Source organism: Pelophylax lessonae (genome assembly GCF_965119305.1).
Source record: "Pelophylax lessonae genome assembly, chromosome: 1".
Classification (NCBI taxonomy): Eukaryota; Metazoa; Chordata; class Amphibia; order Anura; family Ranidae; genus Pelophylax; species Pelophylax lessonae.
Window position 1 is genome coordinate 66,349,323 of NC_138768.1, and position 20,154 is coordinate 66,369,476.

General features: G+C 41.2%; 1 protein-coding gene across 2 annotated transcripts in view; it reads left to right on the forward strand.

Annotated features, from left to right (window-relative positions):
* The window catches only part of MALT1 (MALT1 paracaspase), a 214,028-nt gene that overhangs the window by 110,562 nt on the left and 83,312 nt on the right, over positions 1–20,154 (forward strand). Inside the window, exon 7 of one of the 2 annotated variants that reach the window (XM_082252978.1) lies at positions 2,526–2,576. The exons of the other annotated variant lie outside the window; for it this stretch is intronic. Coding sequence (XP_082109104.1) covers positions 2,526–2,576 — 51 coding nt within the window. The remainder of the gene's footprint in view (positions 1–2,525; positions 2,577–20,154) is intronic. 2 annotated transcript variants of the gene reach the window in all.

Below are 20,154 nucleotides of genomic sequence, written 5' to 3' on the forward strand. Positions count from 1 at the left end.
ACGCTCTTTTTTTGTTTATAGCGCGTGATCAAAAAATCGCACAGGTGATCAAATACCACCAAAAGAAAGCTCTGTTTGTGGGAAAAAAAGGACGTCAAATTCGTTTAGGTACAGCGTCGCACGACCGCGCAATTGTCCGTTAAAGTCACGCAGTGCCGAATCGCAAAATACCCCCTGGTCGGAATGGGGGTAAAATCTTCCGGGGCTTAAGTGGTTAACATTTTCGGCCAATTTGTTTTATGCTACATATGTTTGGTAAAAAAAAATCGCAAAAAGCGTATTTTAATTGGTTTGCGCAAAAGTTATCACGTTTACTAACAAAGGGAAAGATTTTTGTCATTTTTGGTGTTTTTTTTTTAACGAGTAATGGCGGCGATCTGCGGTTTTTTTTGCGGGACTGCAACATTGCGGCAGACAGATCGGACCCTTGACTGACATTTTTGACACTTTTGGGGTTACCAGTGACATTACTGCAGTAATCAGTGCTATACATATGCACTGTTACTGTAAAAATGACACTGGCAGGGAAGGGGTTAACTGTATTGGAGAGGGAGGGGTTAAGTGTGTCCTAGAGGCGTGTTTCTAACTGTGATGGGACATGGCTACTAGTGTAAAAACAGAGATCAACGGTCCTACATAGTAGAACCGTCTGATCTCCATTTTTACACAGGGGAAATGACAGGCGGCTTGTTTACATTAGCCGCCTGCCTTTCTCCCTTCCCGGCGAACGATCGCGAGTGACCGGCGGACATCGGGTCCGCCGGTCACACGCACGGACTTCCCAGGGAACGAGTCCGCTATTGGCTCACAAGCCGGTGACAGGCTAGTGACGTACCGGTACGTCACTTTGCCTGGCCGGGGCTGACCGCCACAGTATATGTACTTGCGGTGGTCGGCAAGTGGTTAAATGACATTTAGCTCTGAGGAAGAGGGGACACGCTAGAAATGTGTCAGACTCTACATTATGCTTTTTGCATGTCATCTGAACCGACCTGGGGCATGTGTAGTGGTTCTGGTTGATAATCATATCTCTCCTGGTATATGTGATGAGCCTTATTGTATTCACATTTGTGAGTATAATTGCTTATTCTTCCTTTTTTAATTAAATGGTGCTTTGGCATAGCAGCTGTACCAACTCTAATATTGAAGATGCTTAGACCTGAAGTATTAGCGTTGGTTTCGGGGTCTTCTGGGAGTGCAATGAACCTGTCAGATGTAAAAATGAGAGATAAGCCTAGGAGATATCATGCACCTCTGTCAGGGCTTTTTTTCAGCGGGAACGCGGGGGAACGCAGTTCCGGGACCTCCAGCACTGACTGTATGTAATGGCAAGGGGTTCAAGGTCTATTGATGTTATGTGCTGGGGGGAATCTATTGTTGCTGGAGGAGATCTACTTTTTTGTTGGGTGGGGAGGGGTGTGTACTGTTGCTTAGGAGTTCTATTGTTGTTGGTGGGGGATCTACTGTTCCTGTGGGGGGGGGGGAATTGTGTTGCTAGTGATACATTGTTGCTGGAGGAGGGTCTATTGGTGCTGGCTGCAGGGAGATCTGTTATTGCTGCTGGGGATCTTTTGTTGCTGGGGGAGGGGGTATTTCATTCCGGGTGGTTCATTGTTGCTGAATGGGTCTATTGTTGCTGGCTGCATGTGCTCTAGTTTACTGTTTTTCTTGTTATTATTAACAAATTCCATACAAATGATGTAGTACCACAATTGTTATATGGTTCTGTATTCTCTAAAAGGAGCAGTACTTGGGGAGGTAGGGGGTGGAACCAAGGAATGGTGCAGGAGGTGGGAAGGGGGCGGAGACAAGGGGTGACTCAGAAAGAGGAGTTCCTGCACCTATTGTCTGAGAAAAAAAGCTCTGACCTCTGTGGACTTAACTCATAGTGTACCTTTACTTTTTACAAAGGAGCTGAATTCCTGGAATTCAGCTTTAATTATGACTTATTTATTGATGATATTTTTCTGCTTGGAGTCTTCCCTTAAAGGTGGCCATAGATGGATCGAAATGTGGCCAGCTGAATTTCGATCTATGTGTGGCCGCTGTCTCTCAACAGAAATAGACTTATCGATCAGCTTCTGTTGAAAGGGCCTATTGTAAAAAAAAAAAAAGCCAATTGATCATCAGCTGTAGAGCTCATCCGCATATACTGGCAGTGGAGGAGCCCCCCTGCTGTCAGAGTAAAGTAGTGCAACGTGGAGGATTTCTCCATACTCCTAATTCTGTGGTTGGGGAAATCAGTTCAGTTTTTTTCATTCTGCCTGAAAAAAGTCCCAAATACTAGGGGTTTTTCTATATTGGTAAAAAAAAAAAACTGAGCCATGTATGGCCAACTTTACTGGTAGAACATCTTTACCTATTTGCCTTTTTTGATATGTTCTACAAATTCAGATCAGTTAATGTGGGGAACTGTAGATACCAGATACTGGCATATCACTGTTGATAGTATAACAAAAAGTGTTATAAGTCATCTAAATAGAGATAAATCAAAGTAAACATTAAATTCTGTTTTTCTTTTGAAATAAAAGGACATGGGAGGCAGAGGACAAATACGGCAGTGGAGTGCACAGAAGGTAGTGTAATTGCATGACTTACTTCTGCATGTCTTGGTGTTGGGTTGTTTGTGTCATTACTGGACCTTTTCACCTTTATGCCTATACAGTACTATACACTATTATTGTTTTTTGGTGTTTATAATCTCTTACCCACTTTCTTTCCTGCATTCTGTAGAGTGAGGAAGTTGGGGTTGCATTTATTTGCATGCCATCCCAATGCATCACAACAAAATGGCACCTATTGGCACACTGCCTCGGCATATAGTGACCTCAACTTAGAAAAAAATAGCTTCAGCTTGGTCACCTACCTATGGGAGAACTAGCTTTCACATGTTTCACCCAGTAGGGGCTTAATTGTACCTCTACGACATACTATAGCTCCCAACTGTTTCTCATTTTGAGGGACCTCCCCTGATTTGGAACAAAGTCCCTCTGTCCCTCTTTCCTCCTCATTTGTCCCTCATTTTGGTCTGATTTATATAGTTGTATATAAAATGCACTACTTACCTATCAAAACGTCTTTCCCAGTGCTAAACCTTTCATCCAATTTCTAATTTGTTGCATTTGTAAATTTTAACCACTTTACCACCGGAGGATTTTGCTGTCTTCCGTCCAGGCCACTTTTTGCGATTCGGCGCTGTGCGACTTTAACTGACAATTGCGCGGTCGTGCGATGCCGTACCCAAACGAAATTTACGTCCTTTTTTTCCCACAAACAGAGCTTTCTTTTGGTGGTATTTGATCACCTGTGCGATTTTTACTTTTTGCGCTATAAACAAAAAATAGCGTTTATTTTGAAAAAATAACAATATTTTTCACATTTTTTATATGAAATTCCCCCCAAAAAAAAATGTAAAAATCAAATTTTTTTAAAATTTTTAGCCAATTTGTTTTATGCTACCTATGTTTAGTAAAAAAAAATCGCAATAAGCGTATTTTGATTGGTTTGCGCAAAAGTTATTGCGTTTACTAACTAAGGGAAAGATTTCTGTCATTTTTGGTGTTTTTTTTTTTAACGCGTAATGGCGGTGATCTGTGATTTTTTTTGCGGGACTGCGACATTGCGGCGGACAGATCGGACCCTTGACTGACATTTTTGACACTTTTGGGGGTACCAGTGACATTTCTACAGTAATCAGTGCTATACATATGCACTGTTACTGTAAAATTACACTGGCAGGGAAGGGGTTAATTTTATTGGAGAGGGAGGGGTTAATGTATGCCTTGTGCTTACTGACGTGTGAGGGGGGGAGGTGACTGTGTGACAGAAGGACAGATCGGATGTCCAGCTATGCTGAACACTCCGATCTGTCAGTCCCTGTCACTATGGAGATCCGCCCGCTGTGTTTACACACAGCGGGCGGATCTCCAGACTCGATCCCCGACGATCGGGGCAGAGCAGCGGCAATCGCCGCTGCTCCTCCCCTGGCCCGACTCCCGCTGTGAATGAACACAGCGGGAGCGAGCCTCCGGCGGCGAGCGAGCGCCGCCCACAAGGGGCGGAGTCCAGCGACGTAGGTCTACGTCGCTGGACGGGATCGCGGCACTTTGGCGCAGTAGCCTCCATGTGAGCGGGGCTAAAGTGGTTAAAAGCCAGTATAAAGGAAATTAGTGGTAAAAAAAAAAACACTTGAGGGTGTAACTCTTTTTTTTTGTATAATTCTCCTTTAAGGGGCGGGGCAGGGGTGTATCCTATGCCTACATAGGTGTCCCTCATTCCCATCTCAAAAAGTTGTTGCTCTACGATGCCCTCTATCATAAAGCCCCTTTATGCAAAAAATGTTAGAGGGGGTTCTCCCATGAGTAGGAGACCAAACTGAAGCCATTTTTCACTAAGGGGAGCTTACTAGATGCAAAGGCAGTGTTCCAATGGCTGCCATTTTGTTGTAGTCCTCAATAGGGGGGATTTACTAAAACTGGTGCAGCTGTGTATAGTAACCAATCACCAGCTTCTAACTTCAGCTTGTTCAATTAAGCTTTGACAATAAAACCTGGAAGCTGATTGGTTACCATGCACAGCTGCACCAGATTCTGTGTGCACCAGTTTTAGTAAATTCCCCACAATATGTTTGACAAAATAGTATTCAACCCAACCAGCACCTGCAAACATTGTAGCCAGTCAGTCAGATTGGGGCATTTGAGTGGTATCAGTTTTATTCGGTTTTTGGGGCATCCCAATGCACTATTACAGTAGCAGACAATGGACAAGTGCTGAAGCACACCACATTTCAAGGGTTAGGTCGGCCTATGTGTGCATTCAAAATCAGTGGGCTGCCTTAAAGCCCGTTTGAACTTTGAGTTTAAAGCCCAATTCCAGGAAAAAATTTTAAAATCCTACCTTTCGGTAGAGTCACCCCCTCACTGCAAGGGTTCATTTAGTCTGGGGACAAAGGATTAAGGTGTACAAACTTACCTTATTCCCATATTCCCGCCAGTGCTGCAACTGGTCCTCCGCAGCTTCTGGCTCTGATCGCAAGGGAGCCGCCGAAAAAGTATAATACAAGGTCATTGTCCCAGTATTGTACATGATGACTTCAAGGCTCCGCCCACAGACCTGAGCTTTGGGGTGGATGAGGGGGATGCTGGAGTTGGCCGATGCAAGGAATCCAGTAAGTGAAACAGCCTCTACTGCAATTCTCTCTACATAACAAGGGCAGCACAGGGGCTAAGTGGTTTGCACTTCCGCCTGGCAGCACTAAGGTCATCGGTTCAAATTCCAACCACAGCGTTACCTGCCTGGAGTTTGCATGTTCCCCCTGTATATACGTGGGTTTCCTCCGGGTATTCCATTTTTCCAACATTCCAAAGACATGCTGGTAGGTTAATTGGCTCCTGTCTAAATTGGCCCTAGTATGTTTATGTATGAATGTGAGTTAGGGACCTTAGATTGTAAGCTTCATGAGGGCAGGGACTGATGTAAATGTATAATATATATATATGTGTATACACACTATATTACCAAAAGTATTGGAATGACTGCCTTTACACACACATGAACTTTAATAGCATCCCAGTCTTACCCCGTAGGGTTCAATATTGAGTTGGCCCACCCTTTGCAGCTATAACAGCTTCAACTCTTCTAGGAAGGCTGTCCACAAGGTTTAGGAGTGTCTATGGGAATGTTTGACCATTCTTCCAGAAGCCATTTATAAGGTCAGGCACTGATGTCGACGAGAAGGCCTGGCTCGCAGTCTCTGCTCTAATTCATCCAAAAGGTTTTCTATCGGGTTGAGGTCAGGACTCTGTGCAGGACAGTCAAGTTCCTCCACCCCAAACTCGCTCATCCATATCTTTATGGACCTTGCTTTGTGCACTGGTGCGCAGTCATGTTGGAACAGGAAGGGGCCATCCCCAAACTGTTCCCACAAAGTTGGGAGCATAAAATTGTCAAAAATGTTTTGGTATGTTGATGCCTTAAGAGTTCCCTTTACTGGAACTAGGGGGCCAAGCCCAACCCCTGAAAAACAACCCCACACCATAATCCCCCCTTTACCAAATGATTTGAACCAGTGCACAAAGCAAGGTCCATAAAGACATGGATGAGTGAGTTTGCGGTGGAGGAAATTGACTGGCCTGACCTCCACCCAATAGAACACCTTTGGGATAAATTAGGGTGGAGCCAGACCTTCTCATCCACATCAGTGCCTGACACAAATGCTCTTCTGGAGGAATGATCAAACATTTCCATAGACACACTCCTAAACCTTGTGGACAGCCTTCTAAGAAGAGTTGAAGCTGTTATAGCTGCCAAGGGTGGGCCAACTCAATATTGAACCCTACGGACTAAGACTGGGATGCCATTAAAGTTCATGTGCATGTAAAGGCAGGCGCCCCAATACTTTTGGTTATACAGTGTATATGTAAAGCGCTGCATAAATTGACTGCGCTATATAAGTAAATGTAATAAATGAATAAATACCTAGTTCTTTCCCTAGGGGGCCCCACTAAAAGGGTGGAGTTTTATAAAACAAATCCTAGAATTGGGCTTTAAATCAGCTAATAAACACTTTCCAGGTGTATCAAAAGGCATGCAAAGTCTCTATTTATTTTCTTTAGAAAGTAGAAAAGCCTGCAGCCTGTTGCTCTCCGTGTGAAAGCAGTGGTCTACATGCACATGTTTGATAGGCCTCCTGCTGAGTCACATCTTTATTTCTGAAATTATTAAAGCTCCTGATCCCTGCTGATTGGAGAGCTCTAACTCACATCAAAGGGGGCGTGTCAGACCTCTGCAGAGAGGCCACTGCTTCCACTCAAAGAGTAAGGGTCATTTTCTATAGCCTGCTGGCAGGGGGCAAGCTTTGATAAAAAAAAAATCTGTCTGCTTTCTAAAGAAATAAAACTCACTTTTTTAATGCAACTGGAATAATTTAACCACTTCAGCCGCAGAAGGTTTTACCCACTTAATTGACCGGGTCATTGTTTTGCGATTCAGCACTGCGTTGCTTTAACTGACAATTGAGCGGTCGTGTGACACTGTACCCAAATACAATTGATGTCATTTTTTTCTCACAAATAGAGCTTTCTTTTGGTGGTCTTTGATCACCTCTACGGGTTTTCATTTTTGCGCTATAAACACCAATATTTTCTACTTTCTGTTATAAAACATTCCCAAAAAAAAATTAAAAAATCTATTTTTTTTTTTTTTATCAGTTTAGGCCAATTTGTATTGTGCTACATATTTTTGGTAAAAATGCATTTATTGATGTGCGTTACTCTGAATCTCCTCACTCATTTCTTTACGAGTCCTTAATGAATGTCTATACACCAACAAAAAAAACATATCAAAGCTTTTTTTCCCAAAAGTGCTGCGTCAGTGTGTTACAGGGCCAGGCGTTTTGTTGGCTGAGCTGATGTGCGTTGGGGACCCATTAGAAATGACTGCGAGCACCCTCAAAACTCATGCACAACGCATTTCCCAGTTCAGCCATTTAAATGGATGGCAGTCACCCAAGCTAAGTTGCAGTGCATAGATGTGAACTGGCCACACAGAGGTTGATTGACTAAAGGAAAATAGGCTGTTCACTTTGCAAGAGGATTTGGACTTTGCAAGGGAATTTTCCCCAGAGCTTAGGGAAGGAGGTAAAGCTTTGCTGACTTCCATTATCTAATCACGTGCAAGCAAAAATGCAGATTTTTTTTTTTTTTTTATATTTTTATTGCACATGATTAGGTATTCTATGCAAAGTGAAAGTTTGAAGTGCAAAACTAATATCCTATTTGTCTTTAATCACTTCTGGACCAGAAGATTTGCCCCAATTGCGCGGTCGTGCGACGATGTACCCTAATAAAATCAATCCTCTTTTCCCCAAAAATACAGCTTTCTTTTGGTGGTATTTGATCACCTGTGCGATTTTTATTTTTTGCGCTATATACAAAAAAAGAGCGACAATTGAAAAAAAAAAAAAAAACAATATTTGTTACTTTCTGCTATATAACATTCCCCCCCCCACCCCCCCCCCCCCCAAATAAATAAAAAAAATCTAATTTTTTCATAATTTTAGGCCAATTTGCATTCTGCTACATATTTTTGGTAAAAAAAAAAATCCCAATAAGCGTATTTTGATTGGTTTGCGTCTACAAACTATGGGAAAGATTTATGTAATTTTTATTTATTTCTTACTAGCAATGGCGGCTGGTGCTCACAATTTTTTTTTGGGGGGGGGGGCGCAAACAGAAAAATGTAATTGGCATTGCTTTGCGGCAAAAAACGCTGTAAAAAATTGCATGACTTTGAGGTCGCAAAAGTGTGAAAGGGGCCTTCAGTAATTAAGGTATAGTGTGCCCCCTTTCAATGCAGAGAGACCAATTTGTATTCTGCTACATATTTTTTGTAAAAGAAAAAAAATACCAAAAAGCATGTTTTAATTGGTTTGCGCAAAAGTTATAGCGTTTATAAACTACGGGATCGATTTTTGGACTTTTTAGTTATTTATTTTTATTAGTAATGGCAGCGATCAGCAATTTTTAGTGGGACTGCAACCTTCTGGGGTGCCAAGGTTCGCCATCACTGGCCTAGGGGGTGCTTTCTACCTGTGAGGGGATGGGCTTTTAATATCAACAGAGAGACCTGTGATCCTAAATAGCAGGAACACAGGAGCTCTGTCTTGATAGCAGAGAGAACAACAGTCTGCTGTGTGTACAACAGCAGACCGCCGTTCTCTCTTCATGGGGAGCGATCGCGGGTGCCCGGCGGCAATTACAGCTGCCTGCCACGCACCTCGGCTTCCCCACTGACGAGTGGGCACGGGTGCGCGCCTGCAGGATCGCTCCTGCGAACTGCCATACAGGTACAGCGATTCGCGGGAACCTGCCGACCTGCCGCCGTATAACTGTGGTGGCTGGTCGGCAAGTGGTAATAAATTGAACCCTGTAAAACAAATCTTCATGCAGGACAATGTATGCGTTTTACTGCAGGAAAACAGACTAATGTGAATGGGCCCATATAGAGGTAAACTATATCTAAACTCAGGGAACAAAAGGTATTATATCACAGCTGACCCGTCTTTAGATGTGGTGGCTGCATTCGTTTTCTTTTTCAAGCTTCTTTCCCCAATTCTCACATGGTGATCCCGCCAGTGACACACTTCCCCTTCTACATTGACAACCCTCTCTTCTCTGAATCAGTGGAGGAAAAGCGTTGTCACCCCAGGCTTCTCTCCAGATTTGAATTATGAAGACCCTTCCTTTTCTCATCTCCATTACATAAAGGGAGGTGTTCTGTAGTTCACAAAACACTGCTGAGAAGTCTGATAGCACTGTTTGAGATTTCAGTTCAGTGCACAGGAACAGGGTGTTACACGAAAACTGGATTTCTTTCAACATCAACAGGTATTTTCTGTACTTGCAGAAAATGTACTCCGCCGGCTGGTTGGAGTCCCGAACGAAGCCGGATTTGGCTTTGATCGTGTCTCCGATGATGTAACCCGGAAGCGGCGTTCATGACGTCACGTCTGGGTTACTCGGCGGCTAAAGGCACCGAATTTAAAAAAAAAGTGCAGTATTCAAAAATGGTCAATAAGGGGGTAAAACCTTTCAGAGCTGAAGTGGTTAAAGAGGTTCTGTCATTCTTATTTCTATTACAAGGGATGTTTACAAACATTTTTTTTTTCAAAATAGTGTAAAAGTAAAAAATAAAAGATAAAATAAATAGGAAAAAAAAAATGAAAGCGCCCTGTCCCCGTTAGCTCATGCGCAGAAGCGAATGCATATGCAAATCGCGCCCACATATGTAAACAGTGTTCAAACCACACATGTAAGTTATCACCGCGATCCTTGGAGTGAGAGCAATAATTTGAGCCCTAGACCTCCTCTGTAACTCTAAACTGGTAACCTGTAGAAATTTTTAAATTGTCGCCTATGGGGATATTTAACCACTTCCCGCAAATTCATATAGCTCTATGTCGGCTGCAAGAAGTGGTTGCACCAGGTTGATGCCTGCAGCTAGAGGCATCATCCCGGTACCATTTTTTAGGGCTGGTGGTCGACTTTCAGGTGGTAATGGCTGATGCAGCTCAGGAGCCGCTCGGTCGTTACCCCAGTGAGCGGCTCTGCCCGGGTCTCCCGTCCCACCGGGAGACCCGAGCAACCAGCCAGCACGTCCGCCGGCTGGTTGGAGTCCTGAACGAAGCCAGATTTGACTTTGATCGGGTCTCCGATTATTTAATCGGGAAGCGATGTTCATGACGTCACGTCTGGGTTACTTGGTGGCTAAAGGTGCTAAATTTTAAAAAATGTGACAGTATTCAAAAATGCTGTTTTTGGCGTTTTGCATACAGGGAAGTGTAGTGGAGGGGTCTGGGGTCTTTTAGATCCCGATCCCTCCATAAAGAGTACCTGTCACTTCCTATTACTGTCACAAGGGATGTTTACATTGCTTGTGACAGCAAGTGATCATATTTATTTATTTTTTTTAAAAACCTGTGCTAAAACGAAAAAATAAAAAATAATAAATAGGAAAAAAAAATGTAAAGCGCCCCCATCGCCGTGAGTTTGCGCACAAAAGAAAACGTATACCAAATTTGCGCCCGCAAGTGAAAGGCTGTTCAAACCACACATGTGAGGTATCTCCACGATTACTAGAGCGAGAACAATTAATAATATAAAAAAAAAGGAGCTACTCTGTAACTTAATTACTGTTACAAAATTGTTTAGGCGTCGCCTATGGACCCTTTTACTGACTGTAGTTTGACGCCATTCCGTGGGTGTGCGCAATTTTAAACCGTAACACGTTAGGTATCTATTTACCATCTTTCACAATATACAAAAAAAAAATGGGCTAACTTTACTTTACAAAAAAAATAGCGTTTTGAAAGACCGTGACAAAAAATATTGCAACCACAGCCATTTTAGTCTTTGCTAAAAAAATATATATATATAATGTTTGGGGGTTCTAAGTAATTTTCTAGCAAAAAAAAAAAATACTGATTCTAACTTGTAAACAACATGTGTCAGAAATGGGCTTGGTCCAGAAGTGGTTAAGTACCAATGTTTGTCGCCATTCCACGAGCGTGTGCAGTTTTGAAACATGACATGTTGGGTATCTATTTATTCAGTGTAACATTATCTTTAATATTATAGAAAACAATTAGGCTAACTTTACGTTTTTCTTATTTTTTTAGTTCAAAAATGTGAATTTTTTCCCAAAAAATTGCGTTTGTAAGATCGCTGCACAAATATGGTGTGATAAAAAATATTGCAATGATCTCCATTTTATTCTCTATGGTCTCTGCTAAAAAAAAAATATATATATATATATATATATATATATATATAATATTATATTATATATAATATATATATTATATTATATTATATTATATATATATATTATATATTGTGACAGGAAGTCAGGTAAATCTGTGGATGTTGTCACAGACAGGAGATACATTTCCACCTGGTTTAGAAAATTCACCAATTACTATAGGGTGTCGGCTGCAGAGGTAGCTAGGAAGGTATGAGGAAGTTGAAAAACCTTCAGCTATTCAGAATGAGGCAATCAAGGCCTCTATAAGTTATCAAGAGGATAACTAGTGATTGCTGCCTCCTGACGCTGTGTGAGTAGAGGAGAGGAATGCCTCCTGAAGCGATGTGCGCTGAGGAGGGTAAAAAGACTGAAGACTTCTCAAGGTGAGGTCTTGGATTGTTTTCTATGTGAAGAGAAAAACAAATGGATGTTTTCTATGTGAAGAGAAAAACAAATGGATGTTTTCTATGTGAAGAGAAAAACAAAGGGACATTTTCTGTGTGAAGAGAAAATAAATGGACTATTGATGGTCTGCTGTATGATCAGCCAAGTCTGCCCAACAGTAGGTTGGGGACAGACTCCTTAGGTAGGTTCCTGTGTGTGAAGGTAGCCGCCCACAGTGGCAAGGATTTATTTTGTGTTTTTATATTTATTTTTGATGTTTTGATGCTTGCCCTTGTGTGAAGAAAATTGCAAAAATAAAACCATACACTGTTGTTTGCAACCACTTCTCGGCTATCTCCCTGTGTAACGAACCCCCCAAGGGGTCATCCATACCCGCCACCGAGCTAATCCCTCACAATATATATATATATATATATATATATATATATATATATATATATATATATATATATAATGTTTGGGGGTTCTAAGTAATTTTCTAGCAAAAAAAAAAAATTATTTTAACTTGTAAACAACAAGTGTCAGAAAAAGGCCCGGTCCAGAAGTGGTTAAATACTGCTGACCTGTTATATACTGTAGGAGTTTATACTGTAGTTACTATAACAGTTGCACGCTCTGCTTTACTAGAAAGGGCCCATTCACACCATTGTGTTTTAACACACATGAATGCATGTGCAGAGGCTTTCTATTGTTTTTAATGGTGCTACTTTGCATATATGGGGTGTGTTACCATGTGCTGACCAAAACCAGAATGGCATAGGTGTGAATCCAGCCTTAGTGAATCACTAACCTAGAACAAAGATAATGTATCCCTGGAATCTTGGGTGCAATGGCAAATTATTATTATTATTTTAATGCTCACTTGGAATTTATTGTGTTGTAACTTGCGCATGTTACTGATTTGCTGCACAGTGATTTCATGCTTATATTTCATATACAGGTATGTAAAGGGTCTACTGTATGTAAAAAATCTTTGTCACATCTGTACATTTAGAACTAAAATTACTGTATTTTCTCTATATGTAGTTCCTTTATTGTTAGCGCCACTAAGTGGCCATCATGCATTTTTTTCTCATACATACCTCAATCAGGCAAACAAAGAAAATGCAATAAGGTCGCTAGGTGGCGTTGACGATAAAGAAACAACATATATTGGGGAAAATATGGGGATTTTCCTTCTAAATGTGCAGACGTTTGTCACATCCACACAACAAGCCTAAATTTCAATTGGCTGTCTGTATGTCAGACAGTGCAATCGGCTTCCCTGCTGAATGATTTGTGCAAGAATATTGATTACAGAATAGGCCGTCTAGAATGTTTATTATTTGCTTTGATAGTCTCACTTGTCGACCGCCTCACTTAGATGTACAACGGCAGAGTGGATCGCATGCCTGGTATGTGATCCAGCACTTCCGGGTAGGGGGCGCGCGCGCCGCCGCAGCTGTGATTAGACACATCACCAGCCTATCAGGGGGTACCGGCAAATGGATGTCCGCAGGCACCCACTGATCAGGGAGGAAGAACACAGAACAGAGCTCTGCCTATGTAAACAAGGCAGAGCTCTGTTCTGTCAGCAGGGCAGTGTCGGATTTTGTTTCCCTGCAAAGCAGGGAATAAAATCCATTGCATCCCTTAGTAAAAGCACCACTCATAAACACTGGTTAGACACACAGTTAACCCTTTGATCGCCATAGATGTTTAACCCCTTCCCAGCCAATGTCATTAGTACAGTGATAGTGCATATTTTTAGCACTGACCACTGTATTAGTGTCACTGGTTCCCTCAAAGTGTCAGTTAGTGTCAGATTGTCAGTCGCGCTGATCGCCGCCATTACTGGCTAAAAAAATAAATAAAAATTCTAGAATATATATATATATATATATATATATATATATATATATATACACATATACAGTATATACAGTTCCGTAATTTGTAGATGCTATAACTTTTGCGCAAACCAAGCAATATACGCTTATTGGAATCTATATTTACCAAAAATATGTAGCAGAATACATTTTGGCCTACATGTATGAATAAATTAGATTTTTACCATTTTTCTAATTGGATATGTTTTATAGCAGAAAGTAGAAATTGTTGTTTTCAAAATTGTTGGTCTTTTTTTTTGTCTTTATAGTTTAAATTAACCCAGAGGTGATCAAATACCACCAAAAGAAAGCTCTATTTGTGGGGAAAAAAATTTATAAATTTAATTTATTTACAGCGTTGCATGATGGCGCAATTATCAGTTAAAATAATGCAAGGCCAAAAAGCAACAAACGGCCTGGTCATGAAGGGTGGTAAATCTTCCAGAGGGTAGGTGGTTAATCAGAACTCTGTGCACAGTGTGGTAACATACTGCATATTTCCTGATCTCTTCATGTGATTTGCGCTGAATTTGGTATCACTTGCAATCAGTGGCATACCTGTAGGTGGTGTGGGGCATAGTTCTACCCCAGTGTAGCCTGCTATGGGGTGCTCTAGAAGTGCAGGGCCTGCGAGTCATGTTGCCCATGGCTTTGCATGAGCCCATGGCTTTGCATGCTCCTCCTGAGCATAGCATTATGTGTGCCCTGTGAAGACTTCAAATACAGAGCAGCTGGAAACTCTCCCATGCTTCTTCTCAGCAAGTCACATGACACAAAATTGAGGAGAAGCCTGAGAGGACTTCCCCTCACTCCACGCTGGATGCTGATTGGCATTTTAGGCCTTGTACATGTTATGCACAGGGGAGCCTAGTCTATGCTGCATGGGGGAGGTTTTAACTGGGGGAGATGTTTGCTTTGGGGGAGGAAGAGGGCAGATTTTTGCCGGGGGGGGGGATGATTTTGATTGGGGGTGGCTGAGTTGTTGCTGTTTGAGTTGCCCAGTTTATTGCCAGCATATTGTTCTGTTTGCCAATTTGTTGCCAGTTTATTGTCACAACTGGCCATTTGCTGTCTGTGTATCATAATGTTTGCACGTGATTTTTTTTGCACACGTAATATAACAATTGACTGTGTTTATACATAAAACGTGTTGTGCTTCCACTTTAAATTTATATGAATCAACAAAAGTGAAGTTGATAACCAAAATATGTCAAAACTCAATACATTTTGTGTCAATAAATATACTTCCGGTCAAAAGTTTTAGAGCACCCCCATTTTTCTAAGTTTTATTGAAATTTTACACAGTTGTGTCTCAATATTTACACGTCTCAATGTACTCTGAAAATGAATCACAGAACAAATGAACAATTGGACATAAAAAATAAATCATGGGTTATTTTTTTTTTTTTTTACCAAAATGTAATCTAAATTTTTTACTCATCAAAGTGACCTACTTTTACAAATATAACACTTGTGTCATCCTTTCTACAATGGAAATCAAATATTGTTCAGGAAGTTCTTCCCAACACTGTTGCAGAAGTTCCCACAAATGTGTTGGACTTGTAGGTTGCTTTGCTTTACCCTTCTGTCCAGTTCATCCCAAAGCAGATCAATGGGGCTTAAGTCTGGAGACTGAGCTGGCCATTACATATTTAAAGCCTGCCGTCTTCTTCTTTTCTTCTAAGATTCTGACACAGCCTGGAGGTATGTTTTGGGTCATTATCTTGCTGTAGGATGGACCCCTGACCAACTAGGCTTATTCCAGAGAGTATTTCATGGCACTGCAAAATGCTGTGGTAGTAGTTTGGTTCAGAGTGCCACTCACGCTGATTGTTGGTTGGTGTCACATAACGAGGAACTATCCTTTCACCCACTCAAAAGGTCTCAATTTTTTTATATCCATCAGTCCGTAAGATCTTCTTCCAGTCTTCAGTAGTCCACTGGCAGGGTTTCAAGTCCCAGGCAAACCTCTTTTTATTATTTTGCCATCTTAGCAATGCCTTTCTTACAGCCACTCGACCTGTCAAACCTACAGCTTGAAGCAGAGGCGTAACTAGAACCTTCAGGGCCCTGATGCAAGAAACCATGAAGGGCCCCCCAGACCCCTGGCCGGGGCCATTACCTTCAAGCCCAGGGCTCTTCCCACTAATCCTGGAGCTCTTTACACTCGTTGCATGGCCTTTTATTACGGTCCCGCAGCAGGTTCTGCAGTGGGCCCCCTTCCTGCAATCTTGTGGGCCCCCTTCCTGCAATCTTGGGGCCTCCCCACAGTGGTGCAATGCCAGGGTCCGGTCGCAAGTGTGACCTTTGCGATCCTGGAAGTTCACCCACTGGTTTGCTACCGGGCCCCCTGGAGCATGGGGCCCGGTAGCGATTGCAACCCCTGTAGTTACGCCCCTGGCTTGAAGTATTTTCTTCACAGTTGAAACTGAGATTTGCTTACATTGACCAGTGTTAAGCTGTGCTTGAAGCTGTTGTCACATGAGCCACCTGGTGTGCAAGCTGTTGACTCGCAGAAACTTGTCTTCTGATTCTGTGGTGACTTTGGGTCTGCCAGACCTCCTCCTGTCAGAGTTTCCTCCAGTTTCCAAGTGCCTTTTGGTGGTGTAGAAAGCTGTACTCACTGACACTTTGCCTATCTTTGCAATTTTTCCTACACTTTTAATGGCTATAATGGTCTAGCTGTCTTCTTTTGTTAATTGCCTTTTTCTTGCCATTTTGAGAGCAATAAACTACTGCAGTACAATACTGCCAAAATATTTCTTAGGAGGGCGTAGTAATAGTCTCCTTCAGTGCTTCACAAAGATGGTGCAAACAATCAAAGAATAAAATAACCAACAAATGGTGATATATAAAAAATTCACTAATTCTCATGTGATATTAAATGTGTAATGATGATATTCAGTTCTGTGCAACAAAGAAAGGTAAGTCCAAATGATTCCCAGCGATATCCAAAAAACTCATAAAGGTGTGGAAATAATGTATTCTTCAAATAAACGAAAGTGTCCTTCTATATCATCCAAAAGAATACAGTGTGTAGTGGCCGCTTACCTCAATTCACACAAAACGTGCATGTGTGAAAATGAAGCTTCCCTTTGACGTCCCTTGGATAGCTCAATTATGGCTGAATGATGTAATCCCACAATGAAAGATAGCAACTTCCTCTTCACTGATGACTCCGATAGTGCCCAGATGTCTCATAGAGAAAATAACAGAGGGGCCATCATTGTGCAGTAAATTCACAAAGGATTTATTAAATATAAGTAATGCACTTACACAAAGTATAAGTAAAAGAACGCTGACCGCAATGCGGTAAAATCACAACTTTCGGTCACGGCTGTAGACACGGAAGCGACATCACCCGGCTCCTCCCGACGCGTTGCGTCACTATGCACGTGACTTTATCAAGGGATATCTCTTGATAAAGTCACGTGAATATCATCATTACACATTTAATATCACATGAGGATTAGTGAATTTTTTTATATACCACCATAAGTTGGTTATTTTATTCTTTGATTGTTTGCACCATCTTTGTAAAGCACTGAAGTATACACATTAATTTGATCACGGTATCTGTTGAATTAGCGCCGATCTTGTTTTACCATTGCACGTTGTTATTTCACGGTGGGGACACCAATTTGGATTGGCAGCTTTTTCATGTTTATTTTTTCACCTATTTGATTTGATTTATTCATTACACTATCAGACCCTTTGGGTAGCGCGCTGATCCTCGCTCATATGTAGTAATAGTCTGTTTTAAGACAGCTTTTCTAAAGAAAGCTTGTAAGTAATCAACAAAAGTTGGGACACTTTTGGAATTGTTAGCATAAACTTTCAAGGCATAATTTACTTACATTGCTGCACATCAACTGTGAGCTGTTAGCCCATTACCTCTTCCCTGAAAAAGGCTTTTTTATATAACTGAAATGTACATTATTTTTCATTTTTTGTAAACCCAAACTTTTTTTCACCTTTGGCAGTTTACTGCTTACCTTTGCCCCATTTTAGGTTTTTCACTGGACTTGAATTGTTTAGACTTCAATAAAAACTGGAAAAATAGGGGGTTATCTAAATATTTTGACCAGTAGTGTATATACTGGTGAAAAAAAAATCAGTGACAAAAAAAGTGCAATTGATAACCTAAATATGCCATAACTTAATACACGCATCTTAATAAATATATACTGGTGAAAAAAATCAGTGAACAAAACACATTCAAGTCAAATAATGTCCCAGAACACCAAAATTGCAAACAAATATATTATTATATATGAAATAATTCATCAATAGAAGCAAAGTCAGTTAGAGGTGAAGAAATGCTGATTGAAAATCATACGTGATCACTCTTGTGCTCCATCACCAATCACAGCCTCTTACCACACATATCAGACTTCTAATATAAAGGTCATAAATGCACGAGGACTATACAGGGTAACTGTTAAATGACCTCCCTCAGGCAGGCAACTCCTCAGAACATCATACCACGGAAAGAGGAAAAGGACAGACTAAAAGCGCAATTCTGTCATACAGTTTTATAATAAGAGGCACCAATGGATATACACATAAGGGAAAGACTAAATATATCATGTATTAGCCAAACGCTGTCCGCCCGCAAGCATGATGACGTTAGCCACTCAGGTTACACCCAACATGTGCATCTGGCCCCTGAAGACGTCCTTTAGTGAGGAAACATGTTGGGCAGAGCCTGAGTGGCTGACGTCATCACACTTGCTGGTGTGATGATGTCACAGGAGTAATCACGTGTGATATCCAATCTGCACTTCTTCACCTGTGGATGGACTTTGTTTCTATTGTGGAGCTCTTTCACTTATTTTAAATTATTTGTTTGCAATTTTGGTGTTGTGGGACATTATTTTATATAAATGCATTTTATTCACAGATTTTTTTTCACCAGTTTATATTTATTGAGATACCATGTATTGAGTTATGGCTTATTTAGGTTATCAATTGCACTTTTGTTGATCCATATATACCTAAAGGGGAAGCGCAACATGTTTTATGTATATACAGTTTACAGAATGCTGCTTCTGTACAAACTTTTTTCATCACTAAGTGCAGATTTATTTTGTTAATTTACTGTGTTGATTACAAATTGTATATGAATCTCTTCTTGTAGCCCAAGTTTCATCAAGATTGTCATTTTTACCTATTTATTGTCAAACCATTACTGTTTAAAGGTTTATAATTTAATCTCCTGCAAGCCTGACATTATCAAATCATGTTACTATTATCCCCGTAAATTGCTATTAATCCACTGAATTGTATTTCATTTTTTTCTTTTTTCTTAAATGGGGTGATTATGTACGCAAAATTCAGAGGAAGAAAATGTCACTGCCCATGTCTCTCTTTTCTGGCCATTATAAGAATTATTTTATTGTCATGATTATTACTAAAAATAATTGGGATGGTATCTGCTAGAATCACCATAGATTTAAACTGGCAGACAGCTGCTATTTTATTTGACCAGCTTAAGCACAAGCTTTCCTGGCTCATGGTCAATGAAAGACTCTCTTAAGTTTTAAATAACAAGATGAAGGTGTTTGAAAAAGTCTGGGGCCCGTGGATCAGATACTTGACTATAGATCCCCTGACTATACCCGACTAGTAGGCCTTCGGGTGGCACAGGCCAGAAAGCGGGGTCTTCCCCTTTCCCTGCTCTCTTTTCAATCCCTTCTCCTTCTCGCTTTTCTCCCTTTTTTCTGAATTGTGTGCTTGAAAGGTTTTGAATACGCAATTCTAGTAACGGAAAATAGGGGGTCTCCTCCCCATGGAGGACCACACCTTCACTCTTAAATACGATGGGTGAATTCCGAGCTCCATTGACCCACATTAGTTTCTATGCAAATATTATGCCATAATGAATTGACAGTGTAATTAGAGGCAGCTCTAGGCTTTGTGAGGCCTAAGGCAAAACTTGGACATGAGACCCCACTCACGCCCATAATGGGAAAAATAATTCAAGCGATAAAAATTAACTGTATAAATTGCATATATAAAGAGCCTTAACCTTTGTACTATGAATTCACAGTTTCTTGAATTTTCTCTAACCAATTCTTCTTTAATCAAAGATCATTAAACATCGGGTATATATGTATATATATATGTCTGCTCTTACATCACAGTCCCCAGCATTTCCCCGTAGGTCATGATTCCCTGAGTCCCTCCTTACATAAGAGTTCAGTGTCCCCCCTTACATAAGAGTTCTCCTTTAAATCAGATTCCCCCAGCATCTCCTCCTTACATCAGAGTCCACAGAATTCCTCTTTACATTAGAGTCCCCCTCTTAAATCAAATTTCATAGAGCCCCCTTTACATCAGAGTCTCCAGAGTTTCCCCCTTACACTGTAAGAGGGAACTCTGAAGACTCTGATGTAAGAGGAGTTCTGGGAACCCTGATTTAGGAGGAATGTTGGGGACTCTGAAGTAAAGGGAGTTCTGGAAACCCCGATTTAAGGGGGAATGCTGGAGACTCGGATGTAAGGAGAGTTCTGGGAACCCTGATTTGAGGGGGAAAGCTGGGGACTCTGGTGTAAAAGGGAACTCTGTGGTCACCAAA